Raw genomic sequence first — 25198 nt, forward strand, 5'->3', positions numbered from 1 at the left:
TGACTTGGTACAGGACATGACAAGATTACATGACAGGACTACAATACAAATAAATGGGAGAACATACAGGACAGAGACATACACAAATAATGTTTCAAAATACGCCATGCACAACTACACTCTTTATAATAAAAACTGATTATTTTTTACTGAAATCCATTCAATAGAGGACTTGCTTATCATGCAATTGAACTAAAGGACACGTGAACATAATGAAGACTGCCTACCATCCGAAATCATTGGCGGGAGCATCATGATGATTAGTATAATAAATACAAAACTTAACAACGTTGAAAAACGCCATGTAGTAAATAAAAATCTTTCTTACCTTTTACGTTGAAATTATATTTACCAACTTTAAAGTACACATACATGGACCACTGAAGTCACTAACTATATACATTTTGTAAATGTTATTTGATGATACTTAATGATACAGTTGAGATGATATACAGGCCACGGTTTCAATCATTTACAGCATGTGTGATAACTGTCGATATAATGAATAAAAATGTGTAATATAATGATTGCATAAACTCGCAAGAGCACTTATGATTAAACTTTTTTTAAAGATATTCTGATCATGTTTCAAAAAAGTAATAAGCCTTTTACTTAACTATCTAACAAACTAACGATTATGTTTCAAATGTGACCAGGATATTCTAAAACTTATGTTCCTTTCATTGTTAGGGTCGTGTGTTCCTTTTGTATTTTGTTAAAATGAACTGTATAGTAGTTCACAGTAGTGTAGAGTAATTATGATATTTTTGACGACCGGTTTTGTTTTTTTCCTTTTAAAATTCTGCTTTTTAATAATGCATCGGATTTAGATTTAAGATTTTAAAGTTGATTACAGAAAATAAGTTACTTTCTTTCTCCGCCTGCCCATTCGATATTCACAAAAACCTTATGTCGGGTTTGTATTTCATGAAACCCTAAAAAATACAAAACAATGTACAAAAAAAAATGTAATGAAAACATATCAATCAAAGTTATTGACAAATTAATAGAAAATATAGCTAGACGCCTTTTACGATTAGAGCAATACTATACATCTCTTTAGCGACAAATATACTCAACTAATTTGCTGACTTGATTTTGATGTTTTACAATCGGGTTGTTTGTGCTATTTCACGAATCAAATAAAATGCCTCATCGGATGGCAGTGGATAATCGTATCCCTATTCCACAAAAACAGTGAAGAAACATAAGTCTTGTGAGTCAAGTCTTCAATTATACTTCAATACTTAAGGATCTATGGGTTATACCCCTGCCCTTAATAAGCTCCTTAACTGCAGAAATCAAATACAAGTTTCACAATTTAACTACTGAAACCTTGACAAGCGAGCGTCATGAAGAATAATGTCGGTATTTTTGACAACCATATGTTGATCTTTTGCGGTTTCTGAACATGTGTGCTATTGCTCTCTCATTATGTGTATTCCCTTCATCTCTATTTACCTAAACCAATTAGTCTGACTTAAACCTAGTTAATATTTCCCGAGAAATTGCGAATTGCAGATCTATTATATAACTGATGGTTGAAATAGCGATTGGACAGAGACTGATCCACTAAATACTCCCGTTGAACATTGCTAGCAGGGTACAAAAATCGATGCCAAATACAATATAATCAAATCTACAATTATTAGAAATTTACAAGCCCAGTAGTCAGCACTTCGGTGTTGACATGAATATCAATTATATGGTCATTTTTATAAATTTCCTGTTACAAAATTGAATATTTCGAAAAACTAAGGATTTTCTTATCCCAGGAATAGATTATCTTAGCCTTATTTGGCACAACTTTTTGGAATTTTGGGTCCTCAATGCTCTTCAACTTTGTATTTGTTTGGCTTTATAACTATTTTGATCTGAGCGTCACTGAGTCTTATGTAGACGAAACGCCCGTCTGGCGTATTAAATTATAATCCTGGTACCTTTGATAACTATTTACACCACTGGGTCGTTGCCACTGCTGGTGGACGTTTCGTCCCCGAGGGTATCACCAGCCCAGTAGTCAGCACTTCGGTGTTGACAATAATATCAATTATATGGTCATTTTTATAAATTTCCTGATACAAAACTTTCAATTTTTTGAAAAACTAAGGATTTTCTTATCCCAGGAATAGATTACCTTAGCCTTATTTGGCACAACTTTTTGGAATTTTGGGTCCTCAATGCTCTTCAACTTTGTACTTGTTTGGCTTTATAACTATTTTGATCTGAGCGTCACTGATGAGTCTTATGTAGACGAAACGCCCGTCTGGCGTATTAAATTATAATCCTGGTACTTTTGATTACTATTTACACCACTGGGTCGATGCCACTGCTGGTGGACGTTTCGTTCCCGAGGGTATCACCAGGCCAGTAGTCAGCACTTCGGTGTTGACATGAATATTAATTATATGGTCATTTAAATAAATTTCCTGTTACAAAACTTTGAATTTTTCGAAAAACTAAGGATTTTCTTATCCCAGGAATAGATTACCTTAGCCTTATTTGGCACAACTTTTTGAAATTTTGGGTCCTCTATGCTCTTCAACTTTGTACTTGTTTGGCTTTATAACTATTTTGATCTGAGCGTCACTGATGAGTCTTATGTAGACGAAACGTATTAAATTATAATCCTGGTACCTTTGATAACTAATTATCATTATATTTCTTGAACTCAATTTTCAAATCATAAAAGATAAGTTTGAGTCTAAAAACTACTAAAAGTGAAAAAAGGGATGATCCCACGGGTGAAAGGGGTGGGGGCACAAACCATAAGTTGAAGATTCACAAAAGAATATTCCGGGACCCATAGAAAAAAAGAAAACAAACAAGACACTGCTTAAACACGAAGCCATACAAATTCAAGGGGGACCATTAAGATCTTTATTTGACAGTTCAATGTCCGTCCTCAAACCAATGTCCTCTTTTAGTACAGAAGTTGTTTTAGATGATCCATTTTTACAATATTACATGTTTTCACGAATTTCATCTAAAACAACATTTTTGACAGGAAACTATAAAACATATTTCAAAGATGATAGGCTATTCCGTTTAGGTCCATTTTGGTCATTTAATGTTTCCACATCTTTTAATATCCATGGCTTTCAAGTGTTTATGTTTGAGTGTTCCTGGTCAAGATAAATCCGTAGAAGTGCTTATGACGCACGAAACTATACGTTTTGTCCGTTCTAGCTTTCAAATATTTACATCTGAGCGTTCCTGGTGAAGGTAAAGCGCTTTGGACACATGACATTTAAAAGCGTTATTTTCATTTACCCGTTGTGTTCAGATGTAACTAAGAATTACGATAAAAAGATGTATCTAAAATTGGAGGTTCAGCTAGCTATAAAACCAGTTTTAACTCACCATTTTCTTGTACCAACTCAGTAACACAATATGATAGTTGTCTTTCATTTGTTCCGTTGTTTGATATCGTTTGAATTTGTCAGTTTTTATGGATTTTCCCTTTTTGAAATAACATTGGAGTTCGGTATTTAAGTTATACTTTTTTATTAAAAAAAATCACATGAACTGCGTCAACATAACAAGCAATTAACTCTTCATAATTGTGTTGTTATCTCATACCCCGTCTTCGCATCTATAATTCACACACAGAAAAAAATGATATAAAGTCTGACTGCCTAAATTTATTTGCAATTACATGATCTAAAGCATTTGGTTGTTAAATTCATAAACGAATACTGTCTGATATATTTGAATCTCGAACTTGTTGTATTAGTAAATAAATGCGACAGTAGTTTACCGATATATTCAAATTGAGTAAATTGGTTATGAAGAGACACATCAAGGCAACAAACAGAAACAGGATATGGCATGAAGTCCAAAAAGGAGCTAGACCTGGTGCGTCGACAGGGTAAGCGTTTCATGTCACGAATTTAGGTGGAGACATATCATATATATAGGTCAACCAATTCGTGATAGAGATCGTCTATGTATTATTAGTTACACAGTGCGCTAGTCAGTAAATTCCATATGGGGCGGGAGCAAGCGAAGCTCGTTTCCCATATGGAATTTACTAACCATGTATATGTCGTATTAGGTCATAATAACACTGTGTAACGAATTTATTTTACCGAATATCTTAATATGCGAAAATTAGACGTAGCTGTAATTTTAATAGCACAATTTTAAAACATCATTAAACAGAACATTCAATTATTCATGGTGAGAAAGTAAGCGTTTCTAAGACATGTTTTTTTTTTGTCTAAAAGCATGAACAAATATAACTATTATGTTTACAATGTATGGTAATTTGAGAACAACATCGGTTTTTTTTATTTTAAAAGAAAAGTAACTCTACTACTAACCGTGTATTAAAAATAAAATAGGTCACTGACTTAATAATAGATTTACAAGGTTCCCACGTCTTCGCTTTTAACCAATGGTATTCCTAGAAGTGTATAGGAGGGAATACAATCATCCTTCTTGGGTTTCCCAACTATTATCCTTGGGTTATATTCTCTAAACACAAGCGATGTTGGAATAACATGCTCGAATTTGATAAACTCAGAAAGAAAGTTTTATGTAAAAATTTTTGGTATTCAATTCAACTTGATCTTTAAATATGTTTAATAAAAGAAAGTCGAAAATAAACTGACAACGCCATGAGTAAAAACGAAAAAGACAAATAACAGTCCACAAAACACAACATAGAAAACTAAAGACTGAGCAACACGAACCCCATCAAAAACTGGGGGGATCTCAGGTGCTCCGGGAGGGTAAGCAGATTCTGCTCCACATGTGGCACCCGACGTGTTGCTCATACTGGTACAAACCGGTGATAAAGTCTAATTCGGAAGGTCACATTCGGGTATAAGGGAACGGGATTGTAACTACGACAATTAGGACATATCCGTTGTCATCCATCTGTGAAACGGATATTCCATATATTAAAACGAATTTTTATCGCACAAAAACTGTTATATATTCTAACTTGACACCACACGTACATTGATTCTGCACTAAATAAAAATGAATGTATGTCATTCAAGGCATAAGTCTTCATACTTGTGATTTTGAAGTTTAAAATATTGCATCTTCAATATCTACTTGTAAATCAATGTTCTGACTTATAGCACATACAGTTTTAAATAGAAATACAAGTTTTTTTTCGAAATCTTACATGTTTCGATTTGGTTTTTTTATTCAACTTGACTAAACACTACAGATATATAAAATTATTTTAATAAAAGCATTTATCATAAAAGAAAATAACTAGAAGTGAAAATGTAAATCGATGGTTTATATTTAAATCTTGTCACCTGGTTGTTGATATAAATATTTTTTTTTCTAAATTCTCTTCTTCAAACGAGCATCAGTTATTTATGTAATAATCTATATAATTTCATGTATACCGACTGACCCATCTGTTTCTTTAATCACTCATTTTATTTAAAACAACTATAACACCAATTTTAGATTTTGTCAGGCACCATGACAATTCTTTAAATCAAACATCGCCATAGCTAACGATACCATATTTATCAGTATTAATCAAAGTCAATAAAAGCAGAATTAGTCCACTGTTGAAATATAAGAAATAAGTTGTTTCAAAAATCTACAAAAGACTATTTTAGGATAAATACCGAACAAAATGACGAATGGTTAACGTTCTTGACGATACTTTCAAATCGAGTCCACCTGATTCATACACTCAGTTTCAATAAACCGGTTGCAATTCTATTGATATTATAATAGAACTATCATACGATAACATTCATCCACCACGTTTATATATAAATGCAAAAGATCCTTTTCGTACTCCAATATCAAAGATATGCTGTATTAGTTTTTTGCATATACCATACTGTTGATTGGCTGTAATGACTGTTTACGAATGGTTGTAAAAATATATATGATGCTGATTTCACCGGAAGCTCGCTCAGGATTAACGCTTTAACGTTATGCAAAACGGGTTAACAACATAAATGATATCAAATTAAATCACACCCACAGATATTTCATACTTATCATGCTGAAAATACAACAGAACTATGTCGTTAACTATGCACTGTATCAAATACATGACTTTGTAAAGAGAGTCAAACGACTCTTCTTATCTGTTGTTAGATCTCTCTGCAGCTGACGCCCTATCATCAGAAGAGCCTCGTTGTGTCTGTGCTGCTATGGCTTCCTCTGTACCTTTCAATGCCATCACTATAGAATAGGTTTTATCAAACCTATCTTCCCGTACATATTTCTTAACTGTTTCCTAAAACAACAATTGAATGTGGAATAATGAATTACTAGAAATCATTAAAAAATGGACTTTCAAACATATTTCATGCGTCCGAATCGCTTTTCTTGATTTACCTTCATCAGGAACGCTCACAGCCTGAAGTTTGGTTCGAACTGATACAATATTCAAAGGAGAAGTTTTTGTTTAGTTGGGATTAAACTAATGGAGAATACTGATAAGAAAGAACTATTGAATAAACATTTATCAAATATTTGATAAAAAGATAAGCCTCAAAAACAAAAATAAAAACCACATAATATTGTAACCAATTTATAAATAAATGCATTGTCAGAAGTACTGAAGATGCCCCTGTCTCAATAATCTACATTTTTGTGGGTGCGTGTATTTCAATTAGGGATAGCACCGACATTTCGAGGTATGCTTCATATCTGAATTGCTTTGGTGATATTAACAGAGATAGACGAGAGTTTAAATTAGAATCAAGACAAATGTGACGATTTTAGTGTTTCCATTGGCAGCTTCTTATTTACAGTTTTAAATGAAAATAACACTTCATCAATTAAAAGCGCCCGAAATTATTTTCTGAATTATTCTTCCTCAAGAACAGCTGAACCATGAGGAGCTATATGACCAAAGGGAATCTAAGAGGAATAGCCAAATTAATCAACGGTAAACTGTGTCTGAGAGAGTTTGAACATTAGTTTCTTAACATAAAAATAAGAAGATGTGTATAATTGCCAATGAGACAACTCTCCACCAGAGACCAAATGACATAGAAGTTAAGAGCTATAGGTCACCGTTCGGTCTTCCATAATGAGCAAAACCCATAAATACCTAAATACACGAGGACCTATATAACCATTTACCTGTGAGTAAAATATTGGTGCAAATCGATATAATAATGAACTTAAACGGGAATTCCTGGAATCTGAGCCAGTCCAAAATGTGTTTACCATAAGAACCCTTGATTCAATAGCTGCATTGTTTGTAGTTACATTCTATCATGTAAATCCTGATTGGAAATGAAAGACCTGGAATATCATGAATTTATCTGGATTTTCTTAATCCCGTTTTTTTATAGAGAAGCAGCAAATACCAACTTTCAAGTCTTTAGTTTGACCCGATTTGAACCGGAGTTTATTGAAATTATAAGAATCATTTAACGTAATGGCGATGGTTTTTATATGAGTAAAAGTGCACTATGTATATGAGATGAATATGAAACATAATGAGTTCATTTTATTTTTAAAGACCAAATTAATTGACATTCGACTCGTAACGTGTTCACAAGATGGCAGATTTGCTAAATAAATCTGTGTTTAACACTGAAATTGTACCTGTAATTTAAACAGCTGAAGATTCGTGCATTGAAATTGGAATCGGTGTAAAATTAAAAAAAAAAAAATTTAAAAAAAAACGCCCATGTAAATGTAAGGACTGCGTGTTAATCAAGAGTGAAATAAATCTCGAGAGCTACAAACAAGACAGTTACAAAAGCAATAAGCTTAGAACAGAACGCATAGTTAAAGCTATTAATGATTTGCTTAAAAATAAAACCTACTGACATCAAATTTACCTTGTTAAACTTTTATATATTGACATGTCCCTTTCCCTTTTAGGAACATTTGAACTACTTTTATTGTTTACATTAGCATATCGTTAATTAAAAAATAAGAAATATTAACAATTGTATTGATTTTAATTGAAGGGTAGTGTAAATATTGTAAGTATAGCATTCTAGAACTTGAAATTACAAAATATTCTCCTCAAACACAAAATAAAAAACTAATAAAATTGAGAATGGAAATGGGGAATATGTCAAAGTGACGCAGCGAGAAAATCCCGCACCTGGAGGTGGTCCTCAGCCGGCCCCTAAATAAAATTGTGTACTAGTTCAGTGAAAATGGACGTCACACTAAACTCCAAAACATATAAATGAACTAAAATTAAAAAACATACAAGACTAACAAAGGCCAGAGGCTCCTGACTTGGGACAGGCGCAAAAATGCGGTGGGGTTAAACATGTTTTGTGAGATCTCAACCCTCCCATATACCTCTAGCCAATGTAGAATAAAGAAACACATAGCAATACGCACAGTAAAACTCAGTTTAAAAGAAGTCCGAGTCCGATGTCAGAATAGGTAACAAAAGAAACTAAGAAAATGACAATGATACATAAATGAACAAAGGACTACTAGCAGTTACTGCCATGCCAGCTCCAGACCTCAATTAAACTGATTGATAGATTATGTCTTTATCATATGAAAATCAAGTACAATCCCTCCCGTTATGGGTTAAGTATCATACCATCATAAAATATATGAGAAGAACATAACCCGTATCATGCCAACAACTGGTTTTAGAATAAATGTGTGTATTTCCGATGCAAAGACCCTATGAGTGAATCAATATTAATACCAAAATATGCAATCCTTAATGACTTGACAACAGTATCGTAACTATATCCCTTACGAATAAGTCTGTTTAAAGGTTTGGTTAGCTTTTGAGGTGAATGCCGACATTTTTGTGTTTTGTAAAGAATATTACCATAAAAGATTGGATGTGAAATACCTGAACGTATAAGATGTCTGCATGTTAATTTATATTTACGAATGATGTCCTTGTACCGATGATAAAATTTAGTGAATGTTTTGACTAGTTTGTGATATCGAAAACCCTGGTGTAATATTTTTTCAGTAATACAGAGATTTCTTTCGTTTAAATCAAATACATTGTTACATACACGAGCGAATCGAACAAGTTGAGATATATAAACACCATAAGATGGCGACAAGGGAACGTCACCATCTAAAAATGGATAATTAACAATAAGAAATGAAAAATCATCTCTTTTATCATAAATTTTGGTATCAAACTTCCCGTTAAAGATAAAGATAGCAAGATCCAGGAAAGGGCAGTGTTCATTGTTAGTATTAGCTTTAAAGTCAGTTCGGCAGGATAAATCTCTTTAGTGTACATACTGAAGTCATCATTATTTAGAGCCAATATATCATCTAAATATCTAAAAGTGTTATTAATTTTTTGAATCAGATGTTGTTTCGATGGGTCTTTGCTGATTTTAGTCATAAATTGTAACAATACAGAAACAGGTCCGCAATAAGTGGTGCACAGTTAGTCCCCATGGGAATTCCGATAACCTGACGATATACGGAATCTCCATAGCGAACAAAAATGTTATCTAGTAAAAATTCAAGGGCAGTTATAGTATCAAAGCAGGTCCAATTGACATAGTTCTTTTGTTTGTTGTTACTAAAAATGACCTCAAAGAGTTTGAACATATACATTCGCATTCCGACTTTTTAAATGCCCATTTAATCAGTTGTGTGAATTTTTTCTTAATAAGATTATGAGGCAACGTGGTATGTAGGGTAGAAAAATCAAAATTTTGAACAGATTCGAAATCACCAATATAAGCATGCAATTTATCAAGTACTTCCAACGAATTTTTGACACTCCAAAAGTAATTAATTCCACTATTTTCAAAGGCCTTATTTGAACAATTTATTACCAGGTTTTTGATTGTACCAAGTGTACTAGTAAGTAGAATAGATAGTTTAGTAGTGGAACAATGGCCTGAAGACGAAATAAATCTATATTTGTAAGGAGTTTTGTGCAGCTTCGGAAGCCAGTACATAGTTGGAACTTTCATTGTATTTGGTTCTGCTTGTAAAGCGGTAGCTAAAAGTTTATGTTTGTTACAGATGTCATTTTCCGAAAATGGAGTCAGTTGGAATGTTGGTGAATTCGTGATTTCCTTTTGTAGAACATCAATGTAAAATTTATGTCAAACAATAATGATATTGTTAGCAGCCTTATCAGCCGGGACAAAAATATATTCCCTGGCGAGTTCTTTTAGCTTATGTTTGAAACGGGAAGTTGGGCTATTATGGTTGTTGTTAGGAGTAAAATTATCTTTACAATGTTGAATACGTATATCAACTATGTTCATTACCTTTATTTTATCATAATTCTGTGGATGTCTACGAAGAACTTTCATGATTTTAGAAACTTTTTTACTAGCTGTGTTATCTCCAATTAAACGAACCAGGTCTCTGAAAGCATTAGATTGTAAAAAAAATTACACATAGATATATACTATATTCTAAATGTTTATTCATATATGCTTGAATAAAAATAAATATAACAAAAGATTATTGGAAATCAAGAACTTGTTCACATCTTTGTCTAATGGTTTTTGATGATAAGTGGTCTCGTTTGTTAATCATAGCACATCTTCGTATATTACAAGTTTGAAATTATTGTCAATTTAAAAAAATCATAACTGTATGTGATACCTTGCATATTTACAAAGACGTTCACTTATTTAAAAATATAATCCCACAAATGATATCGTTCACTAATCATTACATTTCAAGCAATATTTCCTTCAGCGTGTTTAATACTTTTATACTTTTTGGAAAAAAATAATTAAAATATACGTACACTTGATATCGGCAAGACTGTTTCTGGAAATCAATACTTTGACTTATGGAAGCCATTGTTGATCCTAATGTTGAACTAAGTCCTCCTGGTACTATAAATTATATATTTATAGATGATCATCCAGAACAAAATGAGCAGATATGACAACAGCAGTTACAACTAAATAAAGTTGGATGTTCATTTTCCATTACATTTACTTTTTACATAAGTATGCTTTAATATTACCATGCTTTATATAAAAAATAAGATTATAACATTCTCTCTTCCTGGGCACCTTAGTTTTCTGTTTTTGTGCGAATGTTTTTGCTCTATCTTAACGATTTTTATTGTGTTTTGTGGAATGCTTTTTTTAACTTCTAGTTACAGATCGTACCAAAAGCATCGACTCTCACTTTGGCTAGCGTGCATTCGATGAAAGTCACTAATCATCCAAAGCAAACATTCGGAAATAGTTATTATAATTTTGTAGTATTTTACTGATATATATAGAATACAGTTTTAGCAGTTACATTGAGTTTGGAAATAAGGAAATTGTTTTTAGACATCAATAACTTCGTAGAAATTTGATGAAACTCGACATAAGCTTTTTAAAGACATAACATCTTATAGAAAAATTTTGAAAATACATTTATTTCTCCTTTTTCCGTATTTTACTGATGGATAGATTGTTTGGATTTATTCAAAACGTAATCAAGACCTTATTCGTGATCAATAAATAGCATTCTAGGAAACCAATTTGAAATACATGACTTGTTTGATTTTTTTCGTATTTTACTGAAAAATGGACTTATTTTTAGGTTATCATTTAGAAACAATCTAGGATTAAAGTTTTTAAAGCATCAATTACCCTTTTCATACCATAATTGAATTTCAGGAAACTTTGTCAGAAGCTTTTCTTATATGCCATCAAGTCTTGGGGTAATTTGTTTTCACTCTCCGAAATCATGGTATCTTGCTAATTTATGGAGTTATTTCTCAATGTTTTCTGCAGTCAACATTATACTACGGTCTGTTGTTCAATATATGAAAGCTTGAATAACTTGGGCATATGTACAGTATATGGAATGTTACAAAACTTAAACAGAAGCTTCTATAATCAAGAAAGAACACTGTGAATAAAATTTAGATTTGTAATTGTAATTTTTTCTGTATTTTATGAAACTATGAATTGCTTCAGTATTTGGCAATGGCACTTTTACACTGATAGCAGCACGCGGGCAAGACACGGGAGTCCTTCATGAATGTGCGAGCATTTTTATTATAAGATGAAAGGAGTATCTACATGCTTTAATACATTATCAAGCAAACACATTGTACATCTATAGGTAAACTTACATGTGTTTTCTATTGTTCTTGTCCCACTAGACATGCCACTATCAGGAGGGTCTGAAACAAAAATTGTATTTACAGAAGTCCGATAGTATAAAAAAAAAACAATTCATGGAAGATACCAGACATTGGTAAGTTAGCTAGACGCGACTCTCGACTAATTAGTCGACCCCGAAACAAAACAGTGGGAAGACCAAATCAAATACGAATTTAAAAAGCATTTAAATCCGGAAATTAACAAGAAATTAACACAGTTTCAGGTCATCAATTTTGAATCAAATTAAATTGAAATTAAAAATGACAATGTTATGAATTATTCTATTTAGGTATACTTCACATATTTGAACTAATCAAATGAATTAAAAAATACGTACGTATTATCACATATGACCATAGACAATTTTATTATTTCAAAAGAGAGGCGAAAGATACCAGAGGGACATTCAAACTCATAAGTCGAAAATAAACTGACAACGCCATGACTAAAAAAGAAAAAGAAAAACAGACAAACAATAGTACACATAACGCAACATAGAAAACTTAAGACTGAGCAACACGAACCCTACCATAAACTGGGGGTGATCTCCGGAAGGGTAAGCAGATCCTGCTTCACATGTGGCACCCGTCGTGTTGCTCATGTTAGTACAAACCGAGTAACACGTCGTGTTGCTCATGTTAGTACAAACCGGGTAACAAGTCGTGTTGCTCATGTTAGTACAAACCGGGTAACAAGTCTAATTCGGTAGGTCACATTCGTAAAAAGGGGGGACGGGATTGTAGTTACGACATTAGGAACATATCCGCTATCATCTGTGAAACGGATATTCCATAATATTTCAAATTTACACTAAGAAGGCAAGCCTCACAATCAGTTTGTTCCAAGGCAGTATTCCGTTTCGATAACATTTAACATACAACAGTTACGCACGTGATTACTTCAGTAAGTTTAGGCATGGCTCGGATCAATAACACGTCGTCTTTGAAATATCACTATTTGGGTAAAGTCACATGACCATACGTTTATAGCCAGGAGGTGGGGGGGGGGGGGGGGGGGGGGGGGGTCAAATAAAATCGATCAAATATTTTAAGCGGCAGTTTGTTAAAGTCATTCCATTTGCTTAACTCGTCTGAGAATGAATAGTCAAATTATCAGAATAATGTCACGTGATACTACGCTTTCAAACTCCTACCTGAAATAGCCACTATCTCATATTTTTTACACCCAATCCACTCAATCCACTTTTAAGGAAAATAAATATAAATTGATGATGCTTTTCATAGTTGTCCTACTGTTTTTTCTACTTACCACTAACGCTAGTCTTTCGAGGTGTTATTTCTCTTATTCTATTCGTCGGAGAAACTGTGAAAGTAAGTATTTGTTTTAACTTAAAATTGACTATTCATAATATGGATAATGCGACCTAATTAAAAAATAATTCATTTGGGCTTGAGTTTTTATTGATTTTAACACGGGTTGGCGCTTTGTGCAAACTGTTTTTCCACGAGCTATAGCGCGGGGACAAATATCGGCATGAAGACGGCAATTATTTTGGATCGAAATGAACAAATATAAACTAACTTGTATTTAAAAAGAACTTCAGATAAGAAAATATTATAAACTGTTTAATTATTTTAATCTTTTAAAAGAAAGATAAAATGTCAATTTGAAAAAAAAGTATAACGGTAAAAGGTAAAATTCGTTTAGGAATGGTATCAAATATTTCAAGTGTGGTTAAAAATATGAAACATAAAAATATGAGCTACAATTATACGAACAAGCCTTTTAAATATACTTATAAATTGTTATTCTTCCAAGGATTGCCCATAAAAGCGTTTCCACTTGTTTCCAATGGGGCCCTTTATATATCGCTTGTTAACAACGAGCAAAATGGCACAAATGTACCTTATTTTTTTCATTAAGATGTTATTTAGATATTAATTAATTCACACTTCGACTATTTCTAAGATATAATCTTAACTTGGCTTTAAAAACGCCATGGTCTTTAATTGGCTTTAAAAAACTAGGAAGCGCGTTCCAGTCTTAGGTTGCATTAAAAGGGAAAGATGAGGAATCTATCCCTTTGATTTTTGGAACAACAAAGTTTAAATGGCTAGATCTTGTGTTGTATCTATGGTGTTTATTGACTTTACTAAAATTTCTTTCAGATATTCTGGGCATTTGCCGTTGTAGATTTTGTGTACATGTCCCAATCGTAATTGTTTAACTCTGTTTTCAATGTTAAGAAAATCGAGGCTTGGTAATTCTGGTTTGCCAACGCTTGTTCTTGGACGTAATTTGTTGTATTTCTTTATTTCAGGACATACACATTTCTCATATTTTTCTCTTATTATTATTTTATTTGTTTGGCAAATCAGGATATCAAGAAATATATTTAACATTGTTGAAAAAAGATAAACATGAACATATACGTATGCCTTTTAAGCTTACCGGTTGCTACAGCTACAGCTTTGGCAATATCAATTGTCGTCTGCGAATCAATGGTTTTACATCTATGTGTTTGTATATTTTCTAGAACTTGTTTGGCAGTTGGTCTGTTAACGGACTCAGTTTGGAGCATCCACATTATCAGCTTTTTCACATTTTGACAATAGTCAGCCTTTTTCATTGGGGGTAACTGTTAGGAAATAAAAAAAAATATATATTGAAGTGTAACTAAAGGCAACAAAAAGTGTACAACAGACAGTATCATAGCAACAGGTAAATGCATTATCAGTTTCTACCCTGACGATATTGTTGTACTATCCAATAAATACTTGCCATCATACAAACTCATCTCACATTTGATATGACTGTTTAGATGTACATTAGTTTTATGTATGAATAAATGGAGGTGTTGAGTATACGTGGATGAGACAGCAACCCAACCACACAAAAACCAAAAGATATCAAGAGGTCAATATCCTGTCCGCTTTGGAATAAACACAGGTATTCATACAACATGACAATCTCTTAAGCGACACCTAGTCTAGAAAAGTATCGAATTAATTTAACAGACACTAATGAGTAGGGTTGAGTGCTCAAAAACATGCTTAACCCAGTCACGTTCTCCATTATAGGACAGCCTGTATTCCAGTGGTTCTTGTTGGATATTGTCTGTCATAATTGTTTTAAGTATATGACATGCCTGTAGTTTTTTTTACCGGTGAGAGGGAGGGTGAACGAGCGTCTCAAGTTGTTTCCATGCTTTGACTTTAGTTATGAACCGGTGTGTTTCAAATTTTGATATGTTGCTACAGAACACAAAATGGAGGTCAAGTTCGAAATTGCCGATTTTCAATTTTGTATTTCAAGAGTTATGGTCCTTGCTTGATAAGTAAATGCAATTTTATGTCGTTTCGTTGCAATAACTTTAAAACCGCTTAACTGTACTTTCACTTCACAGTAAACCCGGTATGATGTCATTTTTACAGCTCAATTCTTGTTAATTTCAAATGTTTCAATTTTTTTCATTATTGGCCGTAGACGTGGCTTGGTATTTGCGCATCTAGCTTTCGGATTTAGGGATTTGGCCGTTCCTGATACAGGTTGGTCTAAAAGTGCGATATGGACGCATGAGGTTTTTATAGTGTTGTTTTCAGTTTGTTTAGCCTTGTATTTATGTATTAGTTAATTTGTACTTTATCGGAAAAGATTATGTTTTACTATTATTCTGTTTGTACTATCTACTACAAAACTGTTTGCGTCTTTGTCAGATTTATTTGTATGTTTGTTTAGATTTTAGATAAGTCAGTTGTGGTATATATTTTAAGTTTTGTCTGCTGGATCACAACTATTTTCATTTTAACCGATTATGTCTGTTTAGATTGCTCACCCAATTTTATCAATATAACGGAACTATAATCAACTGTTATACAAAAAGGAGGTTTAGCTAGCTATAAAACCAGGTTTAACCCACCATTTTCTTCCGAAAATGCTTATACAAAGTCAGGAATATGACAGTTGTGTTCCATTCGTTCCGTTGGTTGATATAGTCGATCGTTTGATTTTGTCAGTTTTATGGACTCCCCTCTTTTTTTACCTTGGTGTACGGTATTTTTGTTAATACTTCTTTAAAGCTTCATAAACGTCGTTCGTGTTGCTCATCAATGAAGGTAGTACAGTGACCTGTACTTGTTCACTTCATTGGCCTTAAGTCTTAAGTGGATAGATGTCTCATTGCCAATCATGCCATAACTCCTTAATTTCACATTGAACCAAAAAGCGCTTCAACGTCTGACGCAATTAAATCATGTAAATGGCATTCATGGTATTGTTTATAACATGAACGTTCAAATTTTATTGCACCAGATGGACATTTCGACAATTTCAAAATGTCTCTTCAGCGATGCTCGAGGCAAATACATTTGAAACCAAAACACTAATACAAACTTTGAAGAGCAAGTTAAATCAAAATGGACCTAAAGTATGATATTCCTACCTCATTATTGCGAACTAGTTCCTTAATTTTATTGATACTGTCAGCTTTGAAAGCAAAATCTCCTGTCCCCATCTCATAACAGGTGCATCCTAAACTCCACATATCAGTCTGTAAATTATACAGCAATATAAAGTTATATTTGTGTTATCAAAAGACAGAAAATAGGAAACATTTTAAAAATACAAAACAAACTAGATTTGTAATTGCTAGCAATAACGGATGGCACCCTCGTCCCCCATTGCCAGAGTAACGGAATCCATTTTGAAAATTCTAACGTCAAACAGTGAATCTACACATGCAACTTTACATTCCTGTAAATTTTCAGACAGTTTTGAGCATTTTGAAGATTTTGACATTTTTGCTGTTTCCATGGTAACAGTGTCTATTTCCAAAATTCCAAAGACAGATGCAACATTGGCACATGCCATGCTACATATCCATAAAGTTTTATTGGATATTCTTTAAGAGAATGCAGCTTTCATGTATTTTCCCATAGGGTCAATGTTAAACTTTCGCCCTGTTTCCATGACAATGGCTGCCATTTTGGAACTTCTAAATACTGTCTGTGTATCTAGGCATACCAGGTAACATTTCCATAAAGCTTCATTAGATTGGGTCTTAGAATAAAGGATTTAGAATTTTGATTTTTTTTTACATTTTTTTAGTTTCCATGGTAACCGTGGCCATCTTGCACATTCGAAAGTCAGGTGCACAACTTCACATGCTGGTCAACATTATAGCATAGTTCCATTGGTCCATTCAATTCTGAGAACTTGCGCGGACAAAATGTGTGGAAGAAGAATAAAAATAAGGAAAAAAAGAAACGTAGAATAACAATACGTCACCCCAACTCCGTTGAGAGTGCCATAATAAATGATAAAACAAACTCTAAAAGTTGTGATAGTATAAACAGTATTTTGTTAAAATCCTTGAAATGATAATATGTTATTACTATAACGTTAATCGTATACCATAAAATGGTAAAATCTATTACTAAGTTTCTCCCAAATGAGGGGATCTATTAAATAATTTCACATCAAGATGTTATATATAATATTCTCCTATGGTTCTTGCATGTTATATATTTCTCGAATGAAGAGATATTTCTCGTAAAACACTGTACCTATAAATATTACATCACACCAAAAGTATTAGAAATTGGTCCTCAAACCTTATTGTCTTAACCCATTGAAAAAAAAGTCCAATGTCGACAGATAGCGATAAGAACATAATTGGCAATCATCAGAATAAAGCAAATCAAGTTGAAAAGCAATAATAGTTTAAACATATCTATTCGTCACATTACAAATATATCATCATACAAAGATACACTATAATAATAGCAATAATAATCAGCTACATATTTAGTTTATACAATACTACAAACTGCAAGAGTGAACAGATAACAACTAAAGACTTGTGCTACTGGACTAATTTTAGCAAGGGAATGTATTTTCAAATAAATAATTCCTCTGTTTTAAACTACTTTACATGCACATTGCTTTTAAATAATGAACAAATCATGCCTCTGTAAACCTTCTGACCATGACCATTCATGAGGGTATGGTTGTACTATTGTTGCAACTTGATCGTTATCGTGTGAATTTTTGGTGTTTTCTCCATTAAGAACTTTGATTAAATGCCATATTAACTTTGGTAGTCAATGTTTCATTTATCAACAATTTCTCCTAAATGTTGGAAAATTAAGACCTTGACACTAGTTTAAGGATGTAGTCATTTCAGGTTTAAGATTTGTTTGTAAAATGTTCGGACTCCTTGGGTTTTTACCTACGATACAGGATAAAATATTTTGCCCCATATCACCCACTTTTCTTTTCATAGAAGACTTCAATAGCTCATTACAAAAATTTAAGCAGATTCTAGATTACTTTTCTGACCCAAATAATGCCAATGCTAAATATAAGGTAAAAGTCCGAGTCAGCCTTTTCTCGCCATTTCTTTTAAATCAAATATCTCGAAAAGGAGTTCCATAACATATCAATATTTTTAGCTTATTTTGTTCCTTAACTAATGCTCTTCTGATTAATAGTGTCAATTTTAAATTCCAGATTTTTTTAATTTCACCTAACTACATCCTTAATGTTGTAAAAATTATGTTGAAATTCTGAAATCAAAACCATTTTTTTGTTTGTTTGTTTCTTTCGTAATATAAAAATAAGAAGATGTGGTATGATTAACAACTCTCCACCAGAGACCGAATGATGTAGATTTAAGAAACTATAGGTCACAGTACGGCCTCTTACAATGAGCAAAAACCCATACCACAAAGCAAGCTATGAAAGGCCCCTAAATGTGACAAATGTAAAACAATTCTAACGAGAAAACTAACGGCATGATTTATGTAAAAAAAAATAAATAAACGAAAAAAATTTATGATAAATAGCAAAAAACGAATCGGGGTTAAACATGTTTGCTGTTGCGCCAACCTCCCCACATAAGAACAATCAGTCGAAAAGGGCTTAACTCATGCACAAAAACAACTACAAAAAAAACACAAAAGATACAAAGTGCAGATCTGATTGTACTTGCAGTTACTGAAAGCTAGTTCAAATAAAAGCCTGTAACAAATAATAAAAAAATCATGTATTCAACACTAAAACATCAATCCGAACACATCCAACTTCAAATGGATTTAGTGTAAAGACGTCATAAACAGACAAAAACATGACCTTGTGCAATGCCAAAATATAGGTATCGACAGACTGTAGGATTATGTTTGTTTATTGTTGTTTTTTTTACACATTTACCATTATCTTTAGCGTATATCTTTTTTTCATATGGTGGTCAAATGTTGTCATCCTTGATAAAAACATATTGAATAAAGCCTTAAAAATCAAATAATACTAGTCATACTACAAATCAAATCACCCGATAAGCTCGAAGTATTATCACCTCTCTTGTGTTTCAAGAAAACCTTTACCTTGTGGTCGTATGGTTTCTGGGCCAACATCTCTGGACTCATATACTGTGGACTACCAATCATAACAGACATCTGCCCTGGTTCAGCAATAGGTATTTCCCTATAGAAATAAATTGATTTATTAATTTCTTTTGAAACAGGAAGTATATATGTATGTTGACTATTATTTGTTTAAATGTCTAGTGGCACATATGTGTTTCAAATTAAAAAAAATGGATCATCTAAATTATTTAAAATAAATCACCATCAGACGAAAACGGCAATGAATGCTAGAGGAAGAGCTATAAAATTTAATATGAATGTCACATTAATGAAATTCCATCAAGATTTGGGCATTGTCTAACCCTAGGGTTCCTGGGACCAAGAAAAACCAAAACTACTTTTACTCAGTTTCATTTTTTAAAAATGTGTCAATTTAATACATCATTAACTCTGATTGTCACTGAAAAAAACTATTGCATGTAAAAGAACCTTTGCATCCACTAAAGATCGATGAGGGGGGTCATATGTGTCTTTTTCTTTCATATTATGTTAATTTTCATTTTCTTGATGTTGATATTCCGTAAGCCAATTAGATTGTACATTAATTTTCAAGTTTGGTTACATCTGCGCGTGCTTTAAAATAGCGTTTTAGATATCAAGAACGCAATATTTGTTTTACTACACAAATTTCCAACTAGGATATTGTAATCATTAGTTGGTCTTAACCTTTACTAAATGTACTGCGTTATTGAGATTGTTTCTATCTGCAGAAACTAATACATATATATATACAAGTCTAAATTGAAAACAACGTTCAAACCTATGATTGCGTTGGATAAAAACCGCAATTTTTATACGTGTGCATGCAGAACAACTTTCTTGGTAGAGGGGTCGAAATACAGCACAAACAACATTTTCCAAAAGACCAAAAAAAGTATATTTCAACAAAACGCATTTGACTAGAAAGTCGAACAACAGATGTTCTTAAACCCTGCTGACTGCCATGTCGAATGCCAAATATACGGATCACCAGATGTAACAATATAGATCTTAATTATTAATTTAATGCCAAACAGAAAACAATAAACTTGCGGAAAAGATGGTATACCGCAAACGTAAGGTGCAAAAATTGGTACTCTATATCCGGATTTCGACAATAAATGTCTCTTCAGTGATGTTAGGAATCGATTCCCTAAATAGCTTTTTAGTGTTGCCCTTTCAATCTTTCGGTTTCGGATAATTAGACGTATTGATAAAAAGTAATAATTATATTATAACAGTATTAATCAATGTATTTGGTGTATTTTTTAACATCAATCAGTCTATTCATAGTTTGAAACACGGCGAAATATTTTCTTTGTAGGTTCTGCCTTGAAAATCTGCACAAAAAGAGGTATTTGGCAGATTTCCCCAATTTTTTTTCTTCACTCTGACGGAATCAAAAGCTCAATGTTATCCATTTCCAGATTTTGAATATTAGAGTTTTCATCATACTTTAAAAACATTTTTAATTCTTTTTACGTATCATCAAAATTTTCTTCAGTGCTACCTGCTGGTTATGAAGGCATTTTAATTAAAATTTTCATGTTTTTCTAAAATTTAGCACTGGAGCACTTCGCTTACCGTAATGAATATATTTGCATCTGAAAAGACGAAATATAACTTAACTTCCAACAAAATGGCCATCATTGTAAAAATATAATACCGTGCGTAATAACAAAAATGTTAGATGATTTTACACGATTTTTAAATTTTTTTCCGATCAAAAGGGGGAGTACGCCCTCCCTGAATCCGCCAATGGAGGTAATAGATTTTTGTGAACTGACTTTTTTTTAAACCTTCTCTGATGCTCCTTACACTTAAACGCCGTGTGATGGAGTTTAAACTAAACATACTTTATTCATGTTGTAAATTCCTTTTTAATCTTAATTTCAATGTGAATTATATGACATTTGTTACCTTGCAACTCCAAAGTCTGCAATTTTGATATCAAGGTGTCCACTTATCAATATATTTTTACTTTTTACATCTCTATGGAGAACATGTTTATCGTGCAAAAACTGTAAATAGAAATAAAATGTGATACGTGTTTCAACATGAAACCATTTAATACAAATGGATTTTTAAAATAGTTTCTTTGACTCGGGATGTCTGAAGCTGTTTATTCATATTTTCAAAGAGTTTCTATTACTCAGAACTTCTGAACCAGTCTATTTATTTATATTTTCATAGTGTTTACTTAACTCGGATTATTTGAAGCAGTCATTTTTTATTGCTAAAATATTTCTTGACTATAGGATGTCTAAAGTCGTCTATCTTTATAGTTTAGAAAGAATGTTTTCACATCCCTCGTAATATCTGCAGCTGTTGATTTTGTTTCTAAAATTCTGTTGGTGTTCTGATTTCATTCATCTTTCTATCCAAGAACATGTGTTTATGTTGTGCATAGTTTTAAGAAACAACAAAGTGCATTGGAAGTTTAACGTTGAACAAATACAACATAGATTATCAGTGCCTTTTAAACAGTGATTTTGCTTGATCTATCGAAGTAAACCTCTGTATTCAATGATCTTTCGAAGAAAACCTCTGTATTCAATGATCTTACGAAGTAAACCTCTGTATTCAATTTTCTATGAAAGTTATTTTGTAGGTTTTGCCGATTTTTTTTTAACTAAAAAATGTTTAGAGCATGAATAAAGGGAGATGTAGGGTTTACATCAATAAATTAGTAAGTAAACGATACAAAATAACCACAAAATACATATAAAGTTCAACAAATTAAATGTTTTCAACAGTAGACTGCACGATATGTCAAGTTTTAAATTGCATCGAGTATAGAAAATTTGTTGAGCAAAACCATGAAAAATTTGCCGTTAGTGCTAAATTATCTGAACAAAACATCCCCTGATAAGGTCCCTGACTTGGAACAAGCACATGGACATAGGATAACTGAAATTTAACTTCATTTTTTAAAAATAGAATGGGAGGTGCACTGTACGAAAGATGCCCTGAAGGTCTTAATGAAATCAAATCGGTGTTCAAGTAGGGTCTGCAGGTATATCTCTTTATTCTTTGTTCCAAATTGAAAAGTCAAAACTTTGTTACAAAAAATAACCCCAACACACAAACAAGACGGAATAAAAGGCGTACAATGTCGTTAGATAAATAAGATTCTCCTGAATGTTCATTAAAACCAATTTTCTTCTAAAGTAGGAACGAACGAAAGAACAAAGAAGTGGATAAAGCAATCATTGTATACATCCCAGCTAATGTAGGTAGAAATATATTTTATCAACATATTAATTACAAGAAGTGGAAAGCCATTGACTATAGTGTATGTCTGTCGGTGCATTCGTTCGTTCACCTGCCTTTTATAGAACTATGCAGTGTTCCGGTAAAGTATTTCGTTGATTTTTTGTACCTTATTTGCTGTTTTAATGTTAAAGATTATTCATTTCATTAGTATGATTTTTTTATACTTACTTCCAAACCAGCAGCTATTTGAGTAAGAATATGAACAAACTTGTCCTCTTGTACTACTTTATTCTTTTGCTCACGAATGAAGTCAAACAGTGTTCCACGTTCGCAATACTCCATTATAATACATGTAAAGTTCTTGTAGTGGAAGAAATCAACATATTTCACAATGTTTTTGTGATCATATCTCTTTAAATCTCTGAGGAGTTGGATTTCTCTCTCCAACAATGTTTGTTCTCTTGTGTTTGATCCTGCTGTATGGACCATCTTCATGGCAAATGATGTTGGCTGTAATATAAATCAAAATGCTGAAGATGAATATAAAACAACCCAAGATTCTGTAAGGCGGAGTACCTAAATTGCACCCGTGCCTAAATTCACAGCCGTAAAAATCGAATAACTTGAACGCGAACCAAGAGGAAGTTATCCAATATGTATCATTTAGTTCCTCACTTCTGTCGATAAATACTGAAATAGAACTATGACGAACTATTCACAAGTTCAGGATTGTGCTTCTTAAAACTTAACCTTTGAAACATGACTACAGCTTTACTCATCGCAAAATGGAATTATTCCAGTGTTTACCTGACTGTCTCTTTTTTAAAACTATACTAATTCTTGTATGACAATTAGGACATAGTAATTGTTTAATACAGAATACTCAAAAACGAGAAATGATTCTTAAGCCCTTTTAATTTTCGTGAACGTAATTTGTGGATACCATACATTTATCAAAATTATCTATAACATCTTATCTCTTTTGAGAAGAAATATAATTGCATTTGTATGGATTGATAAGAATTAGAAAATCACGACCAAATTTAATGGTATTAATTAAATAATATGCTTTATAATTGTTGTTCTCTGTTTACTGTCATTATTGTGCTATATTTTATGTTATTTTGCTAAAGCATTATGTTTGCTTCTGCAATAAAATATGCACTTAATTCATTCTTTCATTCATTCATTCATTCATTGATTCATTCATTCAGATATATTTTTTTTTATTTGATTGATTGTTTGCTTTATGCCACATCAGCGTAAAATGGCTAAATGAAATTGATTAAATGGAAAAGGTTATGATAATACAATTCTAGTTGCGACATATTTATCTGCCTACTCATGCCAGGAATCTCGTTTCTGATTGTCGTTGTTCAAATCCTAGTTCTTTAAAAAAAACCACCCAAGGAGATGTTATATGATTGCCAATAACACAAGTATCCACCAGAGACCAAATGACGTAGATACTAGAAACTATTAGTCCATTTTGAATTTGGTGTTATATTTGTGGCGAATTTTTGTAATCTATGTTGAAGTTACAAGCTGTCTAGATAAGATAGGTCGAACGACGCATTCTAATCTTCTGTCTTTTTTCCCTTTGGTTTTATTGTGCGTTTAGTCTTTTGTTTTAGTGATTATGTGTCCAAATTCTTATTTTGTACTTGTATAAACAAAGACAAAAATCACGTTGTCTAGATTGCGCACAAATCCTCCCATTTAATTGCCTATCTAGATGATTTATAATAAAGATATAAAATAAATTTCTAAGAACATTTTTCATCAGTTTTACGTGCACTTTATCTAAAGGAGCATCTATTGATTTTGAATTTTTATTTCATCATTTAAAACAAAGCCTCCAAGTTTTGGTGAGATTCTTACAAAAATCTCTGACATCGGTCAAGGTTACGTTTGACTTGGAGAGATACAATTGCTCAATCAATCAATCAAATAACACAATCATAAAACTATACTGTTTAACATAAATTCATCGATTATCTTAAAACAAAATAAACGTTTTGTAATTTGGTTATCATTAACACTGAACATGCACACACGATATTATTCACAATCATGACAATACCTTGTACGTATTTACAACATGAACACACGATATAATACACGATACCTTGTACGTGCCAGTACATGTTGGTTTTTCATTTGTCCTGGTCACCAAATACACAAGTCCAAATGTACCCTTTCCAATTAGCTTATCTACTGTAAACTCTCCACATGTTTTTCCAACTAAACCTTTGGGGTCCATGATAATGAATAAGAATGGAGTTTGTTGTTTTTAAACATGCTACTGAGTTTATGGAAATGTTCCAACAAATGGTTGTAAAATCAAATATTTAAAAATAGCTGTATTATTCTCGGGTAAATTTAAATATAGATGTTTGAATTTACCTGTGATTATATTAAAACTTTACGTTTTATCACGTAAGACTGATAAAATAATATTGTCCCTCAACTATAAATGAAAGGAAATCATATCACACGTCTTTCAGAGAACATTAATTGTTTTTCATCAATTTAAACAAATCAACGATGATGATGGGTGGCTGTTTAACG

At 32.4% G+C, this 25198-nt stretch overlaps 1 protein-coding gene across 2 annotated transcripts; it reads right to left on the bottom strand.

Moving 5' to 3' along the window:
• Positions 1-5186: 5186 nt before the first annotated feature.
• On the bottom strand, positions 5187-24969 carry LOC127727214 (serine/threonine-protein kinase nekl-2-like). Of its 2 annotated transcripts, XM_052234686.1 has the most exons (11): positions 24756-24969; positions 22856-23137; positions 21332-21432; positions 19391-19490; positions 16450-16557; positions 14460-14646; positions 13317-13370; positions 12017-12067; positions 10682-10772; positions 10191-10290; positions 5187-6229 (listed from the first exon to the last, which is right to left on the bottom strand). In XM_052234686.1, exons 1-11 carry the CDS (start codon positions 24888-24890, stop codon positions 6074-6076), a joined length of 1365 nt encoding a protein of 454 aa, XP_052090646.1. In that variant the 5' UTR covers positions 24891-24969; the 3' UTR covers positions 5187-6073. The 2 variants fall into 2 exon arrangements, with proteins under 2 accessions (XP_052090646.1, XP_052090647.1); XM_052234687.1 differs by lacking the exon at positions 13317-13370.
• Between the last annotated feature and the right edge of the window lie 229 nt (positions 24970-25198).

This window comes from Mytilus californianus, unplaced genomic scaffold (assembly GCF_021869535.1).
Source record: "Mytilus californianus isolate M0D057914Y unplaced genomic scaffold, xbMytCali1.0.p SCAF_19, whole genome shotgun sequence".
Taxonomy (NCBI): domain Eukaryota; kingdom Metazoa; phylum Mollusca; class Bivalvia; order Mytilida; family Mytilidae; genus Mytilus; species Mytilus californianus.

Coding starts and splice junctions, on each gene's coding strand:
- LOC127727214 (XM_052234686.1), bottom strand. CDS start 24,890: ATGGACCCCAAAGGTTTAGTTGGAAAAACATGTGGAGAGTTTACAGTA. Junction 16,558..19,390: donor AGAAACCATACGACCACAAG/GTAAAGGTTTTC, acceptor TATAATTTACAG/ACTGATATGTGGAGTTTAGG. Junction 10,773..12,016: donor AAGAACAATAGAAAACACAT/GTAAGTTTACCT, acceptor TATAATTTATAG/TACCAGGAGGACTTAGTTCA.